This window comes from Arvicanthis niloticus, chromosome 19 (assembly GCF_011762505.2).
Source record: "Arvicanthis niloticus isolate mArvNil1 chromosome 19, mArvNil1.pat.X, whole genome shotgun sequence".
In the NCBI taxonomy this organism is placed as follows: domain Eukaryota; kingdom Metazoa; phylum Chordata; class Mammalia; order Rodentia; family Muridae; genus Arvicanthis; species Arvicanthis niloticus.
Window position 1 is genome coordinate 30907761 of NC_047676.1, and position 22828 is coordinate 30930588.

General features: G+C 39.9%; 1 protein-coding gene across 4 annotated transcripts in view; it reads right to left on the reverse strand.

Moving 5' to 3' along the window:
* Dab2 (DAB adaptor protein 2) overlaps positions 1-22828 on the reverse strand; it is a 127477-nt gene that overhangs the window by 7275 nt on the left and 97374 nt on the right. For 2 of the 4 annotated variants that reach the window (XM_076916155.1, XM_034523494.2), the window contains exons 2-11: positions 15337-15519; positions 14382-14521; positions 13003-13101; positions 10886-11017; positions 10276-10356; positions 9535-9561; positions 9236-9289; positions 8786-8848; positions 3649-4302; positions 2505-2658 (exon numbers count right to left, since the gene is read on the reverse strand). In XM_076916155.1, coding sequence (XP_076772270.1) covers positions 2505-2658; positions 3649-4302; positions 8786-8848; positions 9236-9289; positions 9535-9561; positions 10276-10356; positions 10886-11017; positions 13003-13101; positions 14382-14521; positions 15337-15427 — 1495 coding nt within the window. In that variant the 5' untranslated portion in view covers positions 15428-15519. The remainder of the gene's footprint in view (positions 1-2504; positions 2659-3648; positions 4303-8785; positions 8849-9235; positions 9290-9534; positions 9562-10275; positions 10357-10885; positions 11018-13002; positions 13102-14381; positions 14522-15336; positions 15520-22828) is intronic. The other 2 variants (XM_076916157.1, XM_034523495.2) reach the window with 2 other exon arrangements.

Below are 22828 nucleotides of genomic sequence, written 5' to 3' on the forward strand. Positions count from 1 at the left end.
TCCATGCCTAAAGGGACAAACTCATGTACCTTGGCCCTGACTCCAGCACCTTATTCTCCCATGTTGACCTCTTCACAGCAAGGCACAAGAAGCACAACTGAGGGATGGTAATCCATGTACTAACTTCATAGACACAGGAGCCAGGACTCGCTTGCATTACAGAATACAGTCAGAAAAACCAAGACCTGGCTTCTCTTAGATTTTCTAATATAAACCTTAAAAGTGGGTTTAATTTGAGCAAAGTTATTGACAATGTTTCAAAATAAATTAATATTGTGAATGGAAGGAAGGGCCATTTACTAATAATTTCAGCCATTTAGATGTAAGTGATAAATAAGCTGGACACGCCTTTTGCCCCGGTGATTGAGAGGCAGAGGCAGGTGGATCTCTGGGAGTTTTGAGGCCAGCCTGGTCTACAGAGTGAGTTCCAGGACAGCCAGTGCTACACAGAGAAACCTTGTCTTAAACAAACAAACAAACAAACAAGTAGATAAATAAACAAACAAGTAAATAAAATAAGAGGAAGTACCCATTTATCATCCTTCATCCTGAGCTACTTGCCTTTCCTTGTGAAACTGTTTAAGGTAAGCCATAGATCGTATCATTGGGAGTACCATTCTGGCTAAAGAACAATATTACATTTGCCAGGAAGTAAGCACTTGGCAAGTCTACATTTGTGCCAGCCTTCATTCCTATCTCCCAGACTCAACCCATTATGCTTCTAAGACATTTATGGCCCAGCTAGAGAAAGTACAGGCAAGGACTGAGGAAAAAGAGAGTATGGGCATAAAGCATTAATTTTACTACCTTCTGAAGCTAGACCAAAACACAGGGTACAAGTTAAAGCCGAGGGCTCAGCTTCCTGTGAGCCTTCCCCAGCTGGGTCCGGCGGAAGCCAGACCTACAACCTTCCATGGTTTGGCTGAGGATCACTGCTGGTGGACAGGGGCTACACTGTGGGGCTCAGTTTGAGTTGCATGTCCAAACTTGGAAGAATCATCAGTATTCTGCAGTTGTATACCCCAAGGCCTCAACAGGGGCACCTCGCCAAAAAGCTTCACTTCATCTGAATAAATTAACAGTTATAAGGTCCAGCTGTATCTTCAGGCTGACTCGTTAAATATTGGCTGTAAGAATTCTTCGAGGCATTGCTGTTAGACTACAGAGCCCTGGGATGTGGTCTAGTCACAGGGCCCGAATGCAAGTCCTCTGCCTTTCTAGGAAGAAAAGATACTAGCTGTTTCACCGTGGGTATGGGGGGAAAAGAATAATGTCCAAAAGGAAGCCTCCAAAGGGTACAAAGCATTTAAAGAGAGTCTCTTGGTGCTCTGGTATCCAGCAGAAGCCTGGAATCTACTGGCTTCTCATACTCCCCTGGATCTCAGTCACTCAGCTGTAGTAACATCTCTTACCTATCTCTACTCCTGACATGTTTAGACAGACTTATGGCAGATACAAACTGCTCTTCTTTGCAGAAAAATAGCAAAGGAGAGAAGATAGGAAATAAAGGAAGAGAAAAGATCGTGGTGACTGATCCTGTAGCGCATCAGGAAAGCCATGATCTCCATTCCAGTTTTATCAAAGGCCAGAGAGTCCTTCTTGATCCTTGGTCACCCACCTCCCAAGTTAGATTCTCTTTAAAGTTGTACAGGTGCCAAGAAGCAAGCAAACAAAGGGCAGCCCCAGCAGGATGGCAAAAGACTATTGTTAGGGTTTCTGAAAACTGAACTATGGAGCCTGAATAGAGCCAGAGGCTGTGGAGAAAGTGTAACAGGACCAGCCTTCAATCAATGTCCCTTCATCACCATCCTGAAGCAGAGGCTCAACGGATCCGGCAAGCCAGAAATACATTTTAAACCCAGCACATCCCATAGTCTTAAAAAACTCCATCTATGCTCCTTCTAGGTTTAGTTTTTTTTTCTAGCATTTTACCTTCTATCTCTACTTAGATGCTCTTCTAAAAAAATTATTATGAGTTGCTAAGATGCAAGAATTCGAAGCCAGATAGGCTTACTCAGACCTAGGTGGGGAACAGAGCCCAGAAGTCAGACAAACTTTTTCTTTATGACTTAGCCTTGCTTCAAGCTTAACCTACACCCACTCTGAGGCTCATAAGAGGGTCCAAGAGGAGATAGACCTCTGTCTATGATGACAAATGGCATAGAAAGTATGCATATTCCTACATTTGCTACGCAGGTGGCCCCCAAGACTCTCTCAATTTATCTCCTTTTCACCATTGAAACTAGTCAGACTGCAGAATCCTTTACAGGCTGTCCTCTGAAAGCCACTGTCAGCTGTTCAGGGACACGCAATACTGAAAATGGACTTGCTGTCACATGTCAGTTGTCACAGGGGTGTGGGCTGCGTGGGTTTCAAAGTGAAAGCGGTGTTGCCTGACATCTTCCATTTTTGCCCACCCAACATAGGAAGTGCCTTCCTCCCCTGCATCATCACTATGGATGGCGGTAGCAGCATCACATTTAATTTCAACCCTAGGAACATACCTAGACCTACAAGGGGCCCCATTGGGGCAGGAGTGCTGCCTTTGAAGAGATCCAGAAAGTTCGACTGTGGGACTGCAGGTTGTCCTGTGGGAGACATCTGGCCTGGAGGTTCTGAGGCAAAGATGTCTGAAGCAAGCAAGTCGTTTGCTGAAGACTGACAAAATGAAGAAGGAGGGAGAAGAGTTATTCAGCAAGGAGGGAAACACAGCTTCTGTCTGTCTCTTACTGTTTACCCGAAGCTAACAATCATGGAAAGGAAAACCTTCTATTATTACTGGCAAGTGATTACTTCTATCAAAATAAATAACAGACCAAAGGTGAGGTGGGGGTGGGGGGTGAGAGGGATAGAGACACGTGTCTGCAGTGGGTAGACAAGTGTATACCACCTTGGACTTGCAAAATGAAATCTACTTTTCTTTTTTGGGTCAGTCTGGTCTCCGTATTGGCTAAAACCTGATGCTAGGAAAGAAAGGGCAACATAAGCTTCCTAAATAATTGAAATCGTTCTGTTCGATCGGTTTCAATAGAGAGGACACCACCTTTATCATTAGGTCAATCTGCACATTCCTATGATCGCTTTTAAAAATCTCCTACAGACGCTGCATTTGGAGTCACTTTTGAATGAAGTTGGTAATAGCAGTCGTGTAAGTTTCTAAGTCAATGGGTTATTCAATCGACATTTATGTTTAAAGGAGGAGACAGACTTGAGAATTTTACACCACCACCATGGACATCAGTGACAGGGGATGTGCGGGACGTGTCGTTAGTGTGGGAACAGGACCAAGGGAATCACAAGAACTCTCGCCCTCCCATCCCAAAACATGACAATTAAACTTACCAGAGGAACAGAAGCATAGCAGCATTAACAATGGAGAAAAAAAAACAACAACTTGTGTTTAGTTTAGTATTAAGTGACAAGACATGCAAACGGAAAGCAGATGTGGCAAACACTGCTGGGAAGCTTAGGAAGAATGCTGGCTCTATAGAAGGGCATATTCCTGAAGGATCGGTGTGCCTCATCCCACCTCCTACTTCACAGCCACACAGGAAACTAAAAAAGCAGCAGGGAGGAGAGCTTGCGTCACACCACCCTCTGGTACCGAACATGCACTCTGCTAATGGAAATGCGGAAAAGACAATTCACCTTAGCAGTCCTTCTGCCTCTTCCTGGTTTGGTACTTTGTGGAGGTGGGATAATGGCTATGGAGTCATGTGCTGAGGACTGGACAGAACTTTCCAAGTCCTGCTTTACGCCATTCGGTACGGATAGTCCTTTGGGAGGGCTTCCCACAAAAGGGTTCGGGGAAGATTTGATATGGAAGCCGTTCTGTTCTCTTTCAGATACCCCATTTTGAGTTCTCACTGCTTGCTGGGTTTGCGAACTTGGGTAGGGCCATGGGCCTCCCTGAGCTTCCTGTTTGCCAGTCCGGTTAGAGATCTGGTCAAATTGCTGACCAAAGTAATCAGTATCACCGTTCAGGGGCCCTTTACTCTGTGGAGTACACAAGCTACTCAGATTCGCTTTCTTCTGATCTGGAGATGTGAGAGAATCAAACGAAGAGGGTGCCGATTGGTCTGGCTGTGCAAAAGGATCATCACGGAAAGGATCAGGATTAGGGGTGGGAAAGAAGTTGAGATTGGCAGAAAAGGCATTTTCAGGCAAGAAGGATGCCTGAGGCTTTGGTCGAGGGAGAGAACAGGAGGTGACTCCATTTGTTAAGAATGGATTTTCTCTTAAAGAGTTCTGATTGGTGTCGATTTCAGAGTTTAGATCCACTAACAGGATATCTTTGCTTTCCTAGCACATTTGGGGGAAAAAAGAGAGAGAAAGAGAGAGACAGTGTTAGTCCATGTTATAATCCAAATGAAAAAACTACATCAAAATGACAAGGATTACCAGGATTCCTATTAGAATTTGGGACTATTACCATCTCCCATTAACTCCCTATGTATTTACTAGCTATCGGTTCCTCACTTGGCTTGTGAGCTGTAAGTTTCCTTAGGACCTGCCTTTCCTTTGATGAAATCATGTTAAATTCATGTTCTCTTTAGTTCATACATCCAAATGGGTTGGATTCGTTATCTGCATTGGTCCAACTGACATCTTTGAATTAATTAAGATTTACTCTAAATGGTCTGAATACACTGTTTGGACATAGGAACTGACTTCAGAAACCTGGTCCAGCTTCCTACCCGAGAAACACAGTCCACAGTCTTTTAGGTTGTATTTCCAGAAGTCTCTAACTAATTACTTCTTTAAATGAGCAAATTCAATGGTTAAAACTCACGTGTGCATCACGTATGTATGTGTATGATGCTGGGAATTGAACCCAAGGCTTTGAATATGCGAGGTAAGCACTCTACCACTGAGGTATATTTCATATATCTAGATTTGGTAGTTATGGTTGGGATGAAGTTTAAAGTCAAGTGTATTTCCTTCCTGTAGGGGAAAACAAGATTCTCCCTTTTTGATCTTGGTCTGTAGGTCTGACTCTTTGAACGGACAAAGACCTTACTCAAGGTACTAGCCAAGTTGGACCTCTCATGTTTACCATCCTCATCTGGTCTTGGCCATACCTGCTGTGTGTGTTCTTCTGAACATGACAGTCAAAATAGGAATCACACCTAATCAATCACACCCTAACCTCACGTTGTTGTACATATTTTTAATACACAGCTCCCATTTCCTCAGTTGTGGCAGTGCTCTCTCCTATTGAGGATTAACGTCAGCTAATAATTAAGAAAAAAATATGGGATTAGGGTGGAATCTTCAAAGCATGCAAACTGCATAACTGTACTAATTCCATTTCTTCTCGATTACATGAGAAAAATATAGATGTTAATTGCTTGGTTTCTCCATTTGTCTTATGAAAACTGTTAGCATCAAAGCTACCAGTTTAATCAGTTTGACATGTTTTTATTCTAATTCATAACTAATTACAACTTACTCTGGGCAAGACCTTTTTGATTGACTTTGATCCATTAAATACTTAAGTATGGCAGCCATAGATTATAAACAATAAACAATGTCCAGCTGGAAAGGAAGCTCAAGGAGACATTTAGCATCAACCTGGGTGGAGGACTATTTTGATCGCCAGGACAAGAACAACTTACAAGAAATCAGAACCTTTTAAACTAATGAGGACAAAAAGGCTTAAAAAGTCTGTCTTTTAAACAAAGAAAATGTTCCATTTCTCTTTTGTGACCATAGAAGAGGCCACAAAATCAGGTCTAAACCATAGTCTCTCTTATTAATCAATTTGACTTTCTTTACTGGAAAAATATAAAATCAGTTTTTCTTTTTTCTTTTTCTTTTCTTTCTTTTTTTTTTTTTAAGGCTGGTTTTCGTTTTACAACTAGAAGAATTCATCACAAGAAAGAGCTTAAATTTAAGAGCTTTTAATCAAACAAATGAATGGGAGAGTTCTTAATGAGGGGATCTTTAAGCAATCAAAAGGTGGGATAAGACGCATTCAGGAAGCTTGATTTCAATGTTTATTTGTTTTGCGCCACCTCTCAGTTAGCACAGTTGGGTGTTCACAGCTGGCAGAGTTCTCCTTTCCAGACACTTCAGAAGAAGTTCTTAGGACACCAAACAGGAGCCACAATGTTAGACTTCTGAATAGTCAGCCTACAAGCAAAATGTATAAGGCTCTCCTCAGGTTAGGGCTGTTGTCGATCCAAGTTTAAGAGTCTAACTAAAAGACTAGAGTGGACGGACAGATGACTCTTTGTCTACTCCTGAGGTCAGAATTTCATCAGGGCTTCATTGAACTGCCTGACCACTGGCACTCTTGGCTACCACTGAGCACCTTCAGACAGCTGTGAAAGGGAATCAAGTCACTTCAGCAAGGGTTTGTCTGTGTGTGGGGGGGGGAGGGGGGGGGGAAGGAGGGATAGCTAGCTTCCCAGAAATGGTTACTAACCCAGGCCTTGGCCCCACTGTTGGCTTTCTGCTATTTCTTATGTGCATTAAAATCAGCTTCTTTAGATTGGTTTTCAGACTGCTTCATGGTAGGACCTCACTTGCTTTTACCCTAGATACCATATGGTGTCCTGAATGAATACTTGAATCACCCAGCTCAAATTCAGACTTTTCTTTATGCTTTTCTTATTGATACTTCTATGTCTGTTATACCTGTGTCTACCCCATGCCACGTTATGGAGGTATACACATTCTTAAACAGCATGAAACAATGCTTCTGTCATTTCACAAAGAGTTGTGTTCTAAGGGATGTCAACGCATTATCTGAAGTGCATAAAAGTTTTGTTCATCAATTTGGGAGAAGCTACAGCCACTTGGGATAACTGAGGGAGTAATTTAGATTTGTTTTTCCTTACACTTCACATTCTCCGAAGCAGTTGTTGTAAGAATTGGAAAAAAAAAAAAAAAAATCTAGAGCATGTTAGTTTTACCGGTCAGAGGAACATCTATTTTGTGACCTCTGCATATGGAGTCAACGTGAGAGAACACGTTGCCAAAATCTAACCAGCACGTAGTTAGCCCTGTTAACTAACAACAACGACAATCACAACAACAACAACAACAACAACATCAACAACAACAACAAACTTACCAGATATTACCTATTTTGATTAAATTTATTATTTTAACTTATTTTTTAAACAAAAACTTGAATTTCTACAAATTAAAAACTATTTTTTTTTGTTTTTTTTTTTTTTAGTTTGCAAGGGATGGAATACAAAAATATGGCTTTCCCCAGCTGTTTTCCACTGCCAGAAATGCTTCAGAAGTGCACAAAAGCCAACTAAGCTCTCAGCACCTTCTGGCCTCTTCCTCTGAAATTCCACCCATGTCTTGAGAACCTTCCTCTCTCTTGGAGTGTCATTTAGGAAGCAGACTCCCACAAGTATTGATTTTCTTCAAGGAGGGGGCTACTAAGAAAGAATTGCAGAGACTGTTGATGGATCTAAAAGAGCCCTGAATTGTGATGGTCCTTCCGGTAACAGCTAACCTAACACGTCAAAAATCTTATCCTCAAAACAGCTAAGAAGTGTTCTTAAAAAAACGAAAGGTCCCATGGACAAGTGGCCAAGGAAGGACTCACTACTTGAAAGGCTATCCAGTAGTTCTAACTCCTCTAGTGTAGGCTCTGTAAGGACTTTGAGATGCCAGCACACAGTGCAATTCCCACACATGTATACAGAGAAGAATGTACACAGTCCACGCTCCGTCGACTTGTGGGTTTAGGCCATTAGGTTCTGACTGCCAGACTTCTCTGCTGGTCTCTGGGAAGGGAAAATCTTTCCCAGTCTCTCTCTGACTCACTTTAGTTCCTGAGATCTTTTGCATATCACGAACACTTACTTGATAATTTCTTGATGTAAAAGTCTCAGCCAGTCCTGTCCCCCATTATTGTATATGTACTAATTCTCTCCCATTATTGTATATGTACTAGGTCTTTGCTCATCTAATCATTGCTTTGTTATCCTTGAGGCTCGAGTCTAGGAACTCCCTTTCTTAGAAGCAGTATCTGAATCTACACACTAGGTGAACTACTACAATTAGCATCATTAAGTTGGCTCTGTCACTAGTCTTAGCGCACTCCCTTAGTGCATTCTGTTAGCCAGAATGGTTGATGATAACACCAGCGTGTCTCTTGATTGCTGCTATGCCTTGCCAATAGCAGGGGCTCAGGAAACTAGGAAATAAATGGTAGAAGTTGATGGAAGTCATTCAAAATAACATGAATATTTCTGTCTGAGGTCTGTCTTATAGAAGATCTGAAGAATAAGTCACGGATTCTTTGATAAGTAGGTTTGCTATATCGTAATGCTCTATAATGATGGGCAATTTTCTAAAACAAAGACTTTTGTTAGTCATCAAATGAAGTCTTAGTTAACTATTAATGTCAAACTCATACTGCTAAATTGGAGAAGAAGGAAAGCAGAAAAAATGAAGAAGCTAAGACAATTTAGGATTTATCATTTAATAAGCATACTTCCTTCAAATTGACTTATGCCAAGAATTATAATTCAGCTCCTCCTTCTGATCCCAAGTTATTACCAAGGATTACATTGACTATATAGTAGCACAGATTTAACCTTTATGCTACACTAATATATCTGAATTAGTAATAGTAGGTTCCTATTGTCACTTAAGAGTCAAATTATTTTTCTAGTAATCACTTCTATTTCATGAGGAAAAAAATCAAGACATTCCAAGTTTTCATGAAGTGCTCAAGCTCTCTGGTTAATTGTAAATTTGGATTATAGATGTTACTTCAATCACATTGCAAATTTAAAAATGAAACACTTACTGTTGGACTATTTAGGTCAGGAGGTGTAGACATGTCCCCAAACAAATCCATCTGGTCAACACCCTTAAAAAAGTATTTGGATTAGATTCAGATGTGTCTACTAAAAACAATTGCTTTGTCTATCACTGTAATTGTTTTGTCCTAGAATATAGAAAATAGTTGTCACTATTGGATTGTAGTTGATTTCATACAGATTTGATATTAAGCTATTTATGTCAGGAAGTATAAGCTTATTCCCAAGCATATAGCTCTGCTCAACACTTTAAAGAAGTACTATATTAGATTCTGGTGACCTACTGAGAATACTATGTTGTTGACTAATATGGCTATTACACAAAACAGCATCCCAATTGAATTTTTCTATGGATATAGGTTCAGTATTAGGAACATCTACAGGAGGTAGAAACCCATGTTCAAATGAGTAAGAATCACAAAACATCACAAACATACCAGCTTCAGTTTGTTAGCTTGATCATCAAGAGTCATTAGGGCCTCACTCCCATTCTGAAAATAAAAGGCAAATATTAGAGCGTTTAGCTGATGAAGTAGCCCCATAGAATTTATTTTCCTGCCTGATTACCCCCATTAAGCTGTTACAAGTTGGTTTCTAATAATGTAACTATTTATCTTCTGTGAAAAGACTGGCCCTTAGCCCGGAGGATCAAGTCATGAGGGGAAAGTGCTCTTGCAGATAGCAAACACAGCTTCTACACATCACACTTATCACAAGGAGTAAGAGGCAGCTTTACCTCTTCTGCTTTGTTGGCTTCTTCAACCTAAAAGGAAAGATGCAGATTCAGTGAGCTTGGGAAGAGAGTTGATAAAGAAACAAACACATCTTGGTTCATAGGTAAAAGGAACAAAATCTTGTATATTCTACTCTATATGTTCTCTCTCCCCCTTTCACATACTGGATTTGACTACTTTCTAGAATTTAGCTAGGTTGCTGTGGTGGTTTGAATAGGAATGGCCCCTATAGGCTCATGTGTATGAAGGCTTGGGCCACAGGAGTAGCATTATTAGGAGGTGTGGCTTGTTGGAGGAGGTGTGGCTTTCTTAGAGTATGTATGTTAGTGGAGGTGGGTTTTGAAGTCTTATATGCTCAAGTCTGGCCAGTGTGACAGTCTCCTGCTGCTGCCTGCTAATCAAGATGGCTCCTCCAGCACCATGTCTGCCTGTACAGAAACTGTAACCCAGCCCCAACTAATTTTTTCATAAGAGTTGCAGTGCTCATGATGTCTCTTCACAGCAATAGAAACCCTAACTAAGACAGTTGCTCTGTCAAGTCCTGAAACGACTCTGAATGTTGTAAGAAGCCAGAGAGAGCAAATCAGATATTCCTAACACAAAACCCTACCATTGTTCTACTAAGAACAACAGACAAGTCTAAAGTTGGAAGGAGAGCGAACGAACCCTTCAGACATGGCATATAACACTAAACATGGCTATGAATATAGTTTTCAGTAGAACTCCTATCAAACCGTACTTGCCTTTTTCTTATCTTCTTCCTTTTTCTTTACATTATAGATAACTTGAAAAAGGTCTTTAAGGTCGACGACTAATGGTTCAGCCTGAAACAATAAAAAGCATTAACAACATTTTGTTTTCATCTTCTTTCCCTGCCCATATTCAGTTCTCATTAATATATTTTTTTATTTCCACTCGAGATTGCTTGCAACCCTTCCCTGATTTATAGGGGATGGCCACCGTCAGATAACTAAAGGACACTGGGTTAATAAGTGTTTCATTAATGTTAAGAACATAGTTACTGCAATAGAATTTTTCAAGTATTCAGGCAAAACAAGAGGTACCATGTCGATTTTTGGAGTTTCTTCAAGGTTTCTGGGAATAATTCAATACTGTTCTAAATTCATTAGTAGCATTAATAGAAAGTCTATTCTCACAACTCTTTTGCCACACACACGAGTATCGGTTACATTTTAAATAGATTCCTAGGCAAAAGTCATTTTCTGAATGACGATTGGCCTAAATATCTAGTGTTGGCCTAATGAATTGTTTCCAGTGCACCACATTAAATAACAAACACTTCTATTCTCAACAGAGGACCAGGTCTCAGGTGTATTATGCTTTAGAGCTTACCTGTTGCCCTGTTTTTATAGCAAAAAATTGATGCTGGCCTTCTCCTCCACATACATAACCAAATGCTCTGTTGTCTGTCACATCACGAGCAATGAAAGAAATCTTATTTACTGGATGTTCATGCTCAATTACCTTAAAACAAAACAAAACAAAACAACACTGAGTAATAAAGAATGGGCTTATTGGCCATCACAGCTGGCTATCACAAACAAATGTGAAGGGAAATACAGAGTTTAAAGCTTTTGAAGATTTTTTTTAGTCTTTGGTTCAAGGCTAGATCTAGATTTATTTTTGCTAGAAAAGGCTTCAAAAGGATAAATAGAAAACAAAGGTAGAAAAACATACTTCAACATTCTAAAACATATAAGTACTTGATCTATATCCAAAAGATAAACGCTACCTGCAAGGAAGGACTGAGGGGAAGTTCAATAGTTTGTGAAGGGAGGGCAGTCAACCCTTGAACCAACCCAAGTTGAGCTGGGTGTGATGTGGCCTTTATAGTCCCTGGGAATTTGAGGAAGGCCATTAGTCTACTTTATGACTCCAAGACCAACTCAGGCAACACAACAAGATAGTTTCTCAAAACCAGCTGATCATCTGAACAACCACCTGAGCAAACACCCAACTTGAGAGCCATTCCCAGCAATAAAAGAATGACAAGAAGAAAAACCAAAATAAAACAAAACATCAGTAGGCCTATCTTCCTAAGTAAATGACAAACTTAAATGAACAGTCTAAGCTGGTGGCTTGTCCATAGGGCCCTTAGAAAACAACAACAAAAGGCCCATCATGTGTTTTCATTAAAGTGACTGAACCCAGTAAATCCTAGAGGTATGAAATGCTGCCATAGGCATATTTAACCTAGAAAGACCTTGTTCTTAGAAGTCAGGTAGAGGTTCTATTGGTTTATTTCCTCTCTCCCCAACTATTCTCTCTCTTGAACCTTTCCAGTAAACATCAGCGCTTAACCCTTCAAAGATATTTGTAGGTGGCAAAATCTGTCTTGAATTTTATTTCCAAATGCCTATGATCACTGAAAAGGTAGTCATGTGATACTTCTGAAGTGTTGAGTTCCATTTGACAACTACCCTTTAGTCAACAAGACATTTGGAGCTGTCAACTGAAGACTTTTGCAAAGCAAAATTATGTTCTATGATTTCTTATAGATGTTATGAATTTATACTTATCATTTTATGTGTATAATAAAATTAACTTACTAAAGGGATCATATTTTAAGAAGAAATGAATAATGCTTATGAGAGAAACCTGTTACCATTCTCTGGAGGACTTGAGAGAAAAAGTTATCAAGGGCTGAAGGATATTGATAAAGACAATGATACTTGAGGACCTGAGGACCAGCAAACTGAATGGGCAGTTATGCCCTGGTAAATTGCTATGTATAGCAGAGTTAGTAATGACACTTTAAGTGAATGAATTCTACTGTGTTCTATAGAATAAAGAAAAAGCACCACAGAAGATTTGAAATACTATAGCTTTTGTGCACTGACCAGAGTAAAATAAACAAACAATGAAGAAGCAACACCGATTCTGTGATAGAACAGTAACTACCACAAGTAGAAAAGAAAGGAAAAAAAAAATACACCTAAAACAATAGCCAAGAAAGCTACACGTACAGGTTGGGAAGGACAGGGGGAAGAGAGATGAAAAATAATCTAGAGGGTTTTTTGAACTAACTGCCAAATTCACACATGATCAATACATTAAAATTAGCTGGGTATTAATATTAACTTAGCTTAGTCTAAAGTTCCAAACAAATGCCATGCAACATTGTTAGCACACTTGTATTTAGGGGCTCACTTATGTCTCTCATAGGAAATGAAGTTCAAAACAGAATACTTTGACTCCTCTGTTTTTACTATCTACTTTGGAGAAGTAGTGTGTGGTATTTTTCTTTTCCCTACTTTGAGGAAGAAAAGAAAATTTCCCACTAGAAATCAACAACAACTAGACTCAGGTGGTCACCCATTGCTAGGACATCAGCTACAGTCAGACTCAGGTGGTCACCCATTGCTAGGACATCAGCTACAGTCAGACTCAGGTGGTCACCCATTGCTAGGACATCAGCTACAGTCAGACTCAGGTGGTCAAATCCTTACCCCAGTTTTCTCATCAATAATTTTTATGCCAGACAAGGAAATGTTGACCCAGATTCTTTGCTTGTGTTGTCCCTGAGATCGACCAGCTGCTGCCATTCCCTGGTGAGATTGCAAAAATAAAAGAAATGTATATTAAAGTGTTCTATAATACTTCTGATGACAGAACTTAGGAAGACAAACTGCTTTCTTTCAGCTTGGATGGCATCTGTAAAAGGATTAAGCACCTTTCATCAAGGGTAATTGGATGGCGTAGAAGATATATGTTTTTCTTCTAGGGACAGAAATGTAGCTCAGTGAAAGTGTGCTTGCCTGATACATACACACTCATAAATTTAATATCTCTAACACACACACACACACACACACACACACACTGAAGCTGGCTCACCTAAACCTTGTACTGTTTTGGTCCACATGGAAGCACAGTACATAAATTTAATCCTGAAGCACTGGGCCTGGGGAGATAGCTCAGTTGGTAAAGTATCTGCCATACAAGCAAGAGCACTCAAGTTTGATCCCCCAAGAACTCACAAAAAAACGTTGCGGGTTGTAGCATACACCAGGAATCTCAGTGCTGGAGAGGCAGAGACTGTAGTATCCCCAGACCTTGCTGGGCAGCCAGTTTAATCAAACCTTAAGCTTCAGGCTCTGTGAGATACTCTGTCTCAAAGAGTATATTTTCTCAGTTAATAGTAACTCTGTGACTTCTTTTGAAATTTTTATTTAGTTTTTATTTCTTTGGAATATGTATATGTGTATAGTATACATATGCATGGAGGCCAGGGGATGATACTACATATCTTTCTTGATTGCTCTCTATTTTCTATACTGAGGTAGGGTCTCTCATTTGAGCACAGAGCTAACTGATTCTCTAGCCTAATCCAGCTTGTCATGGTGACACTGTCTCTGCTGCTAGATGCTGGGATATAGATGGGATGTCACATTTGTGTGGGTGCTGGTGATTTAAAATCTGGTAAGGCAAAAGCCTTATCCATGGTGTCAGCATCCTAGTCCCTATTCTGTGTCTTCCATGCAGAAGACCTGTCACTCACAACTACCCATAGCTTTTAAAATCATTCATGATGGAAAATTTAGGGATGGGACTTTGCTCATTCTAGTGCTATGTTTACCTACATGAAAAGGTTCCCAGAATCTTGCTATTCTTGATGAAAGAGGGATTCTAGAACAGGACTGAAAAGATGCAGACTAACCCTGGCTTCTCTGAAAAGAAAACACTGAAGGATCAATATGTGAATAGAATCAATGTGAACAGAAAATCGAAAATCATTTCCAGTCACATAGACACGAGTTGGTGAGAGCTAATAGAATTCCCTCCTTCAGACACTTGGTGGAGACAGACAATGAATTCTTCCCCTTACCTTGAGTTTCATCATAGAATCCTGGCTCATTTTGTCTCCTCTTGCATCAGGCACATCATCAATACCAATTAGTTTGGCCTTGTATTTTACACCATCACCTTTGAATCTGGCCAACAGATACTCGTCTGTCTTTTCAGAACCTAAGAAGTAAAAAGAAGTGCACGATACAGCTTATATTTAAATGTCACCCTTAGGTACTATCACTTGTTCTCCGCATCCCCTGAAAATTGAATACTGTAATACTGATTATACTACAGTTGATCATACATGGGATTTCCACTGTCTTATTCTTTTGAGAAAAATCATGTTTCCTAATATCAAGTGTAGAACTGAGATTAAAAGGAGAAAAAAATAAAAGCAAACAAAAAACCCACCTCCTCAAGAAATGCATGAGAAATTCACGACAATGGATGAATTGGGAGTTGAGAATATTCTTCATGAAAGCTTTGTTTTGAATGAATTTTAGAAAAAAATGGCATATTCTATTTAGTGAAAGGAAAAATTAAGCCACCAGTTTTCTAATATTTCAAACCACCAATAAAACGAAAGTGAACTCCTAGTAAATTGCCATGGCTACAAGTGGAATTCTCCCTTCTTTCTATTTAGTTCTCTCCTCTTAAATGGCCTGTGAAATCTCATTCCTAGAGCTGAAGGCATCTTCTCCAGCTCTGGTAGGCTGAGACTTGATTGAATACTAATCTATCACTACTTAAAGCCAAAAGTATCTAATTAAGTTAAAAATTTGATTTTTCAAAAATGGTGATGTTTGTAAAACAAAGTAGTACCAAATTTTCCTAACAGAACCTAAGTTGGTACAACCAGAGATGCAGAAACAAGTACACAGGAGGCAAACCAATCACTTGTGAAAAAAAAAAAAAAAAAAAAAAAACAGTTACAACTTGAGACTAAGTTCCTGTGGTAGCCAGACAACAGACAAGAGCCGGTTTGCCCATACCTTTCTTCTTCTCCTTCTTTGATGGTGCTTTTGGTGCAGCCTGTTGGTCAGGCTGACCGTTGGTTGTACTTGTTTCTACTTCGTTAGACATGACAGGAAGGCAAGCAGAAAACCCAGCAGCAGACACTCACTGATACCAGGCAATCCCAGATGGTCAGGTCTCAAATGAACCACGAGGCACACCTGAGGGTAGAAGAAAGGGATTGTGATGTAAAAATATAACAAACCTAATCCCCAACCACCCATGTCCACAGGGCCAGTTTGTTGTCGGTATATGCTTGTTAACAGTGTATGCTTGCCAACCCTTCTCTATTAGCAGACTTGTTCCCTTTGAAGCTCCCAGAATGGGAAAGAATTGTTTGGTAAATTTTTCTTCAAGCACTTGATTTCTGGTAGCATTTAATGATTACCTCGCTCAGCAACTTGTGTTAGAACTTTGGCATGAGAATCTATAATCAAAGATAGGGATCGCAAACTGGTTAGGTTTCATAGCAAAATAGAAACATACCTCCTTAGCTCAATAAGATTGTAACTGCTGTTGGAAAGTGGATGTTAGGAGTTTCGTTATCCACAAAATTGCTTAGATAGGCCATTGTGCTCTAGGGGTATAGAGAAGGACTTGCCACCTGGCTTGTATCCCCAGTACCTCTCAAAGTAGAAAAGAGTGGAGTTATTACTTTATTGATAGATTTTAGAATCTATCATTAGGATTCTACATATGGCCTCCAGTGCCATATAAGCACTGTGGTTTAAGTACCTCCATGGCTGTGTGTGGAGTGCTGGGAACCAACCTGATAAGCAACGTAAGTCAGACTCAGAAAGGTAGTCATTGCATGTTCTCTCTCACAAGTGGATGACATGTTAGCAGAGCGGGACTTCTTTGGAGAAGAAAGAGAGAGGGAAACAACAGAAGGAAATGTGGGGGGGGGGGAAAGAAAATATCAAATATTTCTTATGTGGAGTGTAGCTTTAAATATATATAGGTCTAGGTCATATACATATGTGTATGTGTGTGTGACATATATGGCATGAAAGCATAAAGAGGAAGAGCTAAAAGAGGAAGGGACATAGCTTACAGGAAAAGTTTGGGAGGGGGAAGGTAGTGGCTGTAACTATGAGCAAAGTGCAGCAACCTATATGTATAAAACTATCATAATAAAATACATTATTTCAGATGCTATTTGAAAAATAGGTAATATAAATAAATGACTTCCACTTCTTTCAGACAATATGCTTGCTTATCCGAGCATTTATGGGTGTCTCTTGTACAATTCATGGAGTACCTTAATAAATGGCTTTATGCTATTATTCAGCACCAGTGTCTTCCAAACAGTGGCCTCGCAGGCTCTTTAGAAGGCCTCCCTCTGTGTCACAGCAGAGAAAAAGAGCCGTAGCAAAGCGCACAGGGGTAAACTAATGTTTCAAAGGTTCTTTTATCACATGTCATTCTGTTTCTTCACAATCTAGAGGAACTTGATGAAAGGTGAACATTCTGAAACCATGGACCAAAGGTCTAAAGAAAAGACTCCCTGATTTAGAAGCTTACTGTAAAACTGTCTTTGGTTTGGGACACTCCCTCGCTACAGAAGCCTTCTTCATTCTGTACTATGTCCCCCATGTGTGGCAACACTATGGACCAAACCTACTACATGGGAGAATACCTGCTGTTTTGTAGTCATAAAATATATTTTTTTAAGTCTTGAATTTTTCTTGTTTAACTCTTAAAAATCAACACCCCTGAATTATAGGATTAATTCTTCTTCCTAAAGCACAGAGGTTTCACTACCTGTCAAGTAGCAGAACCAGCTTCTGTCCTACACAGTCTGGTTTAGAGTCAGAATCCCTTGACAATCACTGATGAATCTTATCTTAGAAATCACATTCATGCTGGTGGTGGTGGCGCACACCTTTAATCCTAGTACTTGGGAGGCAGAGGCAGGCGGATTTCTGAGTTCAAGGCCAGCCTGGTCTACAGAGTGAGTTCCAGGACAGCCAGGGTTACACAGAGAAACCCTGTCTCGAAAAACCAAAAAAGAAAGAAATCACATTCTTGTTACAAAGGGTGTTTTATTGTATACATGTGATGGCCCATAAATGTATGTCTAAGACATAGTTCCCTGAGTCTTAGATTGTCCTGGATTTGGCTGGGAAGGGATCTAAACCCAATGACTCACACCCTTATTGTTAAAAGGTAGAGTGAGGTTTGAGGGACAGAGACCCACAAAGCGGGTGTGAACATGAATCCAAAAGAAGGGCTTGATTTGATGTGTCTGCTAACCAAGGAAAGCCAAGTGACAGCTAATACCCACCTGAAGCTAAGAGCATAGAGTCAGAATGGGCTCTACCTCAAAGCTTCCATAAGCAACCAAGTATGTCGTGTCCTGACTTTGGACTTCTTGCCTCCAGAAGGACTGTGGCAATCACTTTCTCTTGCATTAAGCCTCTCATCCATTTTTAATAATTTGATGAAGCAACCATGAGTGGTGCATACGCCACCTATATGTTGTGTGCTTTCATTGGTGGCCGTGATTCTCGATGACATGCTAAATGATTTTCTTAGTTATATCTGTGCCCTTCAAATCCCAATGCTCTTTTCTTCATCTCAGAGGATTTGCTACAAACTAAGCAGGAGTGAAACTAAGCTGCTCTCTAAGGAGACACATCGATGCTCATTATGGCCCCCCTTCTTTCCAATGAGTCCCCAACCCTGTGCAGACATCGTCTTATAAATAAAAAAAAAAATACTTTAGTGCAGCCTAGTCATCATATGACTATTTTTCTTGTGATTCTTTCAAGAATAAGCTTGTAAAAGGAAAAGATTGCTACTTTGTGTCCCTTAAAGGACTGTTTGTCTCAACTCTTCTTTCCAAGCCACTTTGCTGATGGTCTCCTGGCACACCCAATGACTTGCTTTCCGTGCATTTGAGTAGTCCTACTGTACGCATCACACGTCTATGCCTTTCCTGAAGCTTTGCATGCCAGCTTATGTTTACTGGATTTGATTGCCATTGGATTGTTTTTAATGATAAATTTTCTCTGAATTAAAAAAAAGGGGGGGGGTTGGAAATTTTCCTGTAGGACCCTCCTCCTTTCTGTTTGGGCAAAGATTTGCTATTTTTGCTTCCTTGAATATTTTACTCCTGATCATCTTCATCCCCTCCTTTTTCACACGTGGATTCAATCTCCAAGCTCAGTTTCTTTGTGAACAGTCTTTGGTTTATGTCCTTATGTTTTTCCATTTGCTGAGGTACCTCTGGCCCTATATCCTTGGGTACCTATTTGTCCGTGAAGATGGGTAGGTCTTCTCTGAAGCTCTTACCTCTCCCTTCTAAATACCCATGCTGATCACATGGTCTCACACAGACCGACTTTAAGCTTGTGTGTCAAATCCTCAGGACCAGAATCTCCCTGAAGGGAGAGGATTCCTCTGGCATGTGGGAGCCATTCATGTGGATGGCAACTTAGACTATTGAAGCAGTGTAAACATATCTGTGTTTTAACATGTATATCTGTATTTAATATACTTTTAATTTCCTAAGCCAAGAACATGAGCCCTAAGAATGTTCTCCAGAATAGATTGCATATTATTCTGTTTATGGGGGGCACCTGGAGCACCTGTGGGTTATCCCTTCCAATCCGCCTCACTCAGGCTAGTGTGACGTTGACTTAACAGTGCTCATGTGGACAGTGGAAGTAAGAGAGATCCAAACTAGGTGGAATTAGAGGCTGAGAAACTATCACAGATATCAGAGTTTATTACCCATCCCAGAAGGCCACTGTCATGTATCCTCCAATGGTATATTGTTTCTGACAAAAAACAAAAAAAACAAAAAAAACAAAAAAACAAAAACAAAAAAAACCTTACCTAACCTAACGTTTTTTAAAGACTTAGCTTATCCAATTTAGCAATTTTGACCCCAACGTTTACTGTTTTAAAGAAATCTGAGAAGTGCCACAAAGCACTGTGATACACCTAAGAAGGCGGGGAACGGTGGCTTGGCCTGTGGGTTTAGTCATAACAGACAAGACATACCAGGAGGTAACTTGAGGTCAGTAACCATATCAAGAGCTGGCTTCCTGGGTTAAATTAGAAAGGGCAGAAGCTGAGTAGAATTACTTGGCCATGTGTTTTTATAAACAACTCCTTTACTTCAGACACCAAAGACAACTATGTGTGTGGAGGAAACACCAAAGATTAACCCTACGCACACCAGAAAGTCCTCTGCTGATACTTTGTTCTTGCTCCCTTGTCCTTTTTTACTGTAGTGTTTTGAGTCAAAGTCTCACTAAGTCACTCAGGCTGGCTTCAAACGCACTGTGGGCTTTGAAACTGCCACCATCCAGTTTCAGGTACCCAAGTGTCGAGTGGCTTGTGCCACCAAGCTGAGATAAGGCAAAATTTTGATGGCATTGTTATCTAAAGGTATTTGGCTTCCTCTGACTATATACCCTTAATATAGTTAGGGATAAACAGTTACAGTAACCTAAGAGAAAAATGGGGGGGGGGGGGAAACAGTTATAAACTTCTAAAAGAAAATAGATTTGTATGTTGAATTATAGTCTTTCATTTACTGCATGATTCCACGGCTCTTATGTTTAAGGAAGGAAGAAACTATCTAGGAACTACCCCTAATGGTTAGTAAAAGAAAACGATTACAGATGAATTCTCCAAGATATATACAAGGGTCATCTCTAAACAGAGGTTTTTGTTGTTGTTGTTTGTTTGTTTGTTTTTGTTTTTTTTTCTGGTTTTCTAGAACAAGATGTTTCCTTCATTAGAAGAGTGAAAAGAGAAATAAGATCACATATCGGCAGGAAAAAAAAAAAAACCTGAAGAATCGTAAGTTAGCCTATATCCTGGGCTCCTTAAGAAATCATGTAAAACAGAAAAAAGTAAAAATGAAGCTTTGCAAGTCAGTAAGATTAGCTTCCACTCGAGTATAGGCATTTAAGTTAGATCTTTGGACTCCAGACAAATCTCCCTGAAGTAACCTGAAAATGGCCTCCTTGCATGGCACTGAAGTCAGATGATTTTGGAGCTTGCAACATCTTCCTTGGTTTCTGAGAAGCCTGAAGAGATGTTCGATGGAAGGATGCATGAGTCATCTTTGAGTGACTAGGCTTTTGCACTAATAAAACTCAGCTATAGTTTGTTTTGTACTTAAAGTGACTCATAGCATTTTGCAACCTTGAAAAGCCAGCACAGTGGACAATAGTTAGTCTAGGCTTTATAAGGCCAAAAAAAAAAAAAAAAAAAAAAAAAAAAAAAAAAAAAAAAAAAAAAAAAGTTTGCTTTTTCTTCCCATCAGGAGGACTGTTGTCTCAGTTGTACTCCTTAATGGTACTAGTTAATGTCTGTGAGGTTCTGAAGTGACATCGAGACACAATTTTACAGGTCCTCCGACCTGCACCTCTAACCTACTTACTCCAGTTATACAGAACAGGCAGAAATTTGGTCAGTCTCAAGATGCTGGAGTTAAGGATTTGATAGTAGCCCCTTTCCACACAAAGTAGAGAATCTTCTTTCAAAGTTTAGGGTCGTATGGTATAAACACCTAATACAGTCAGCATTCCCTACTCAAATGTTCTACATCTGTGAGAAAACAAAAAACAAACAAAAACAAAAAACAAACAAACAAACAAACAAAAAAAAACGCTGATCAAAAACAGCCAGAAGAAAATCAGCTATACTGAATACATACAGACATTTTTTCAAATTTACCTTTCCCTAAGTATAACAGTATAAAATTAATTGCCTAGCATTTATATTATATTAGGTATTATTAAAACTCTAAAGATGATTTGAAATACACTAAAGAAACATAGCTGATGACTTGAAGCAAACCATGGATGTAGAGTTTTGAACATCAAAGAATGTTTAGAATTGTGGGGGAGGGGGAGGATCGTCTAGTCAACCCATTGTGGACATGGGAGAATGTCCATATACCAAGACCCTAAAACCCTCATCCTGAAAAACCGTATAAAAAGTGCTTCTATTTTAGGAATAATAAATGCACTCAACAACACCAAACATAACCATGATAAGCTGTTGAGGTCATAACAGAATTTGTTTTCCTCCTTCCAATGTGTTTCTCTTTTGTCACTTGCTGTTCCCAAATCCCACCAACCCTTAACCTTTAGTTTTCAAAGTTCACAATCCCAAGGACTTTTTAACGTAGCAGTTACGCTTCTCACAGAGAACTCCATGGAGTTGACCTGGTGAAGTGAACTAAGGAGAGTTAAGAAAGCGGTGCAAGCATCTTTGCTTTGAGTGCCCAGCACGTTCCCTGTCCGTGATCACACTCTGCCTGATCCAACTGGAGTTCAGGACGGGACATGTGAAATATTAACCTGCAAGCCAGACCTCGGGACCGATAGCAGCAAAGACCTGCTGCTCCGCTGTCTTTGAAGTAACCTCTGAGAAAACACATTGAGATGTGGCTCTAAAGTCTCACACTTGTTGAATGACTTCCTCCCTAACTGCTTCCGTCGTTATGATTCTAATGTGGCAGTCTATTCTGCAAGGGCCGATCGATTGATCGATCGAGGAGACAGTAAGATTTCTGTGGATCAGAATGATAGCTCAGTGAAAGGCTGTTACTCAGAAAACCTGATGACCTAAATCCAATCCCTGGAACCCATGGAAAAGTGGAAGGAGAAAAATGACTCCATGGAGTTGGTCTTTGATATCACACACTGGCACATATGCAACCACACACACACACACATACATCATACACACACACACATCATACACATACACACACACACATCATACACACACACACATCATACACATACACACACATCATACTCACACACACACACTCACACACACATACACACACATCATACACACACAGATATATCATACACACACACACACATCATACACATACACACACACACATATCATACACACACACACACACATCATACACATACGCAGACACACACACACACACACACACACACACACACACACATATAATACCAAAGAAAATTTTTTGCATCTTCTTGTTGATTTGGATAATTAGACTTGGTTAAGGTCCACTCAAAAAGAATCCTGGGAAGACATTCTTGTAAATAGTGACTTCTGTATCATACCTGAGTAGTATACGTTAGGCATTTCTGTACAGGTTATGCATTGGCAGTGAGCATACACTTGGAGAGCTGATAGAGCAAGACAGAGTCAGAATATAAAGTCTTGAACTAAGAAGCTTTTTCCGATATTTAGAAGCAAGCCGAACTAATAAAGAGTTCCCCAGACAGTCATAAAGGAGAGAAGACATTTCAGGTGAGACTTTAACACTCAAAGTCTCATCTACCTAGGGATCTGTATTTTTTAAACTGAGGCAAAAGGATTACTGTGAGTTTGGGATCATGCTGGGCTACACGGTGACTACCAGGACAGTCAGAGGTATATAGGACTCTATAAAAACTAGTAAATAAAATTAAAAAGCAATACAAAACAAAAAGAAAAAGAAAGAAA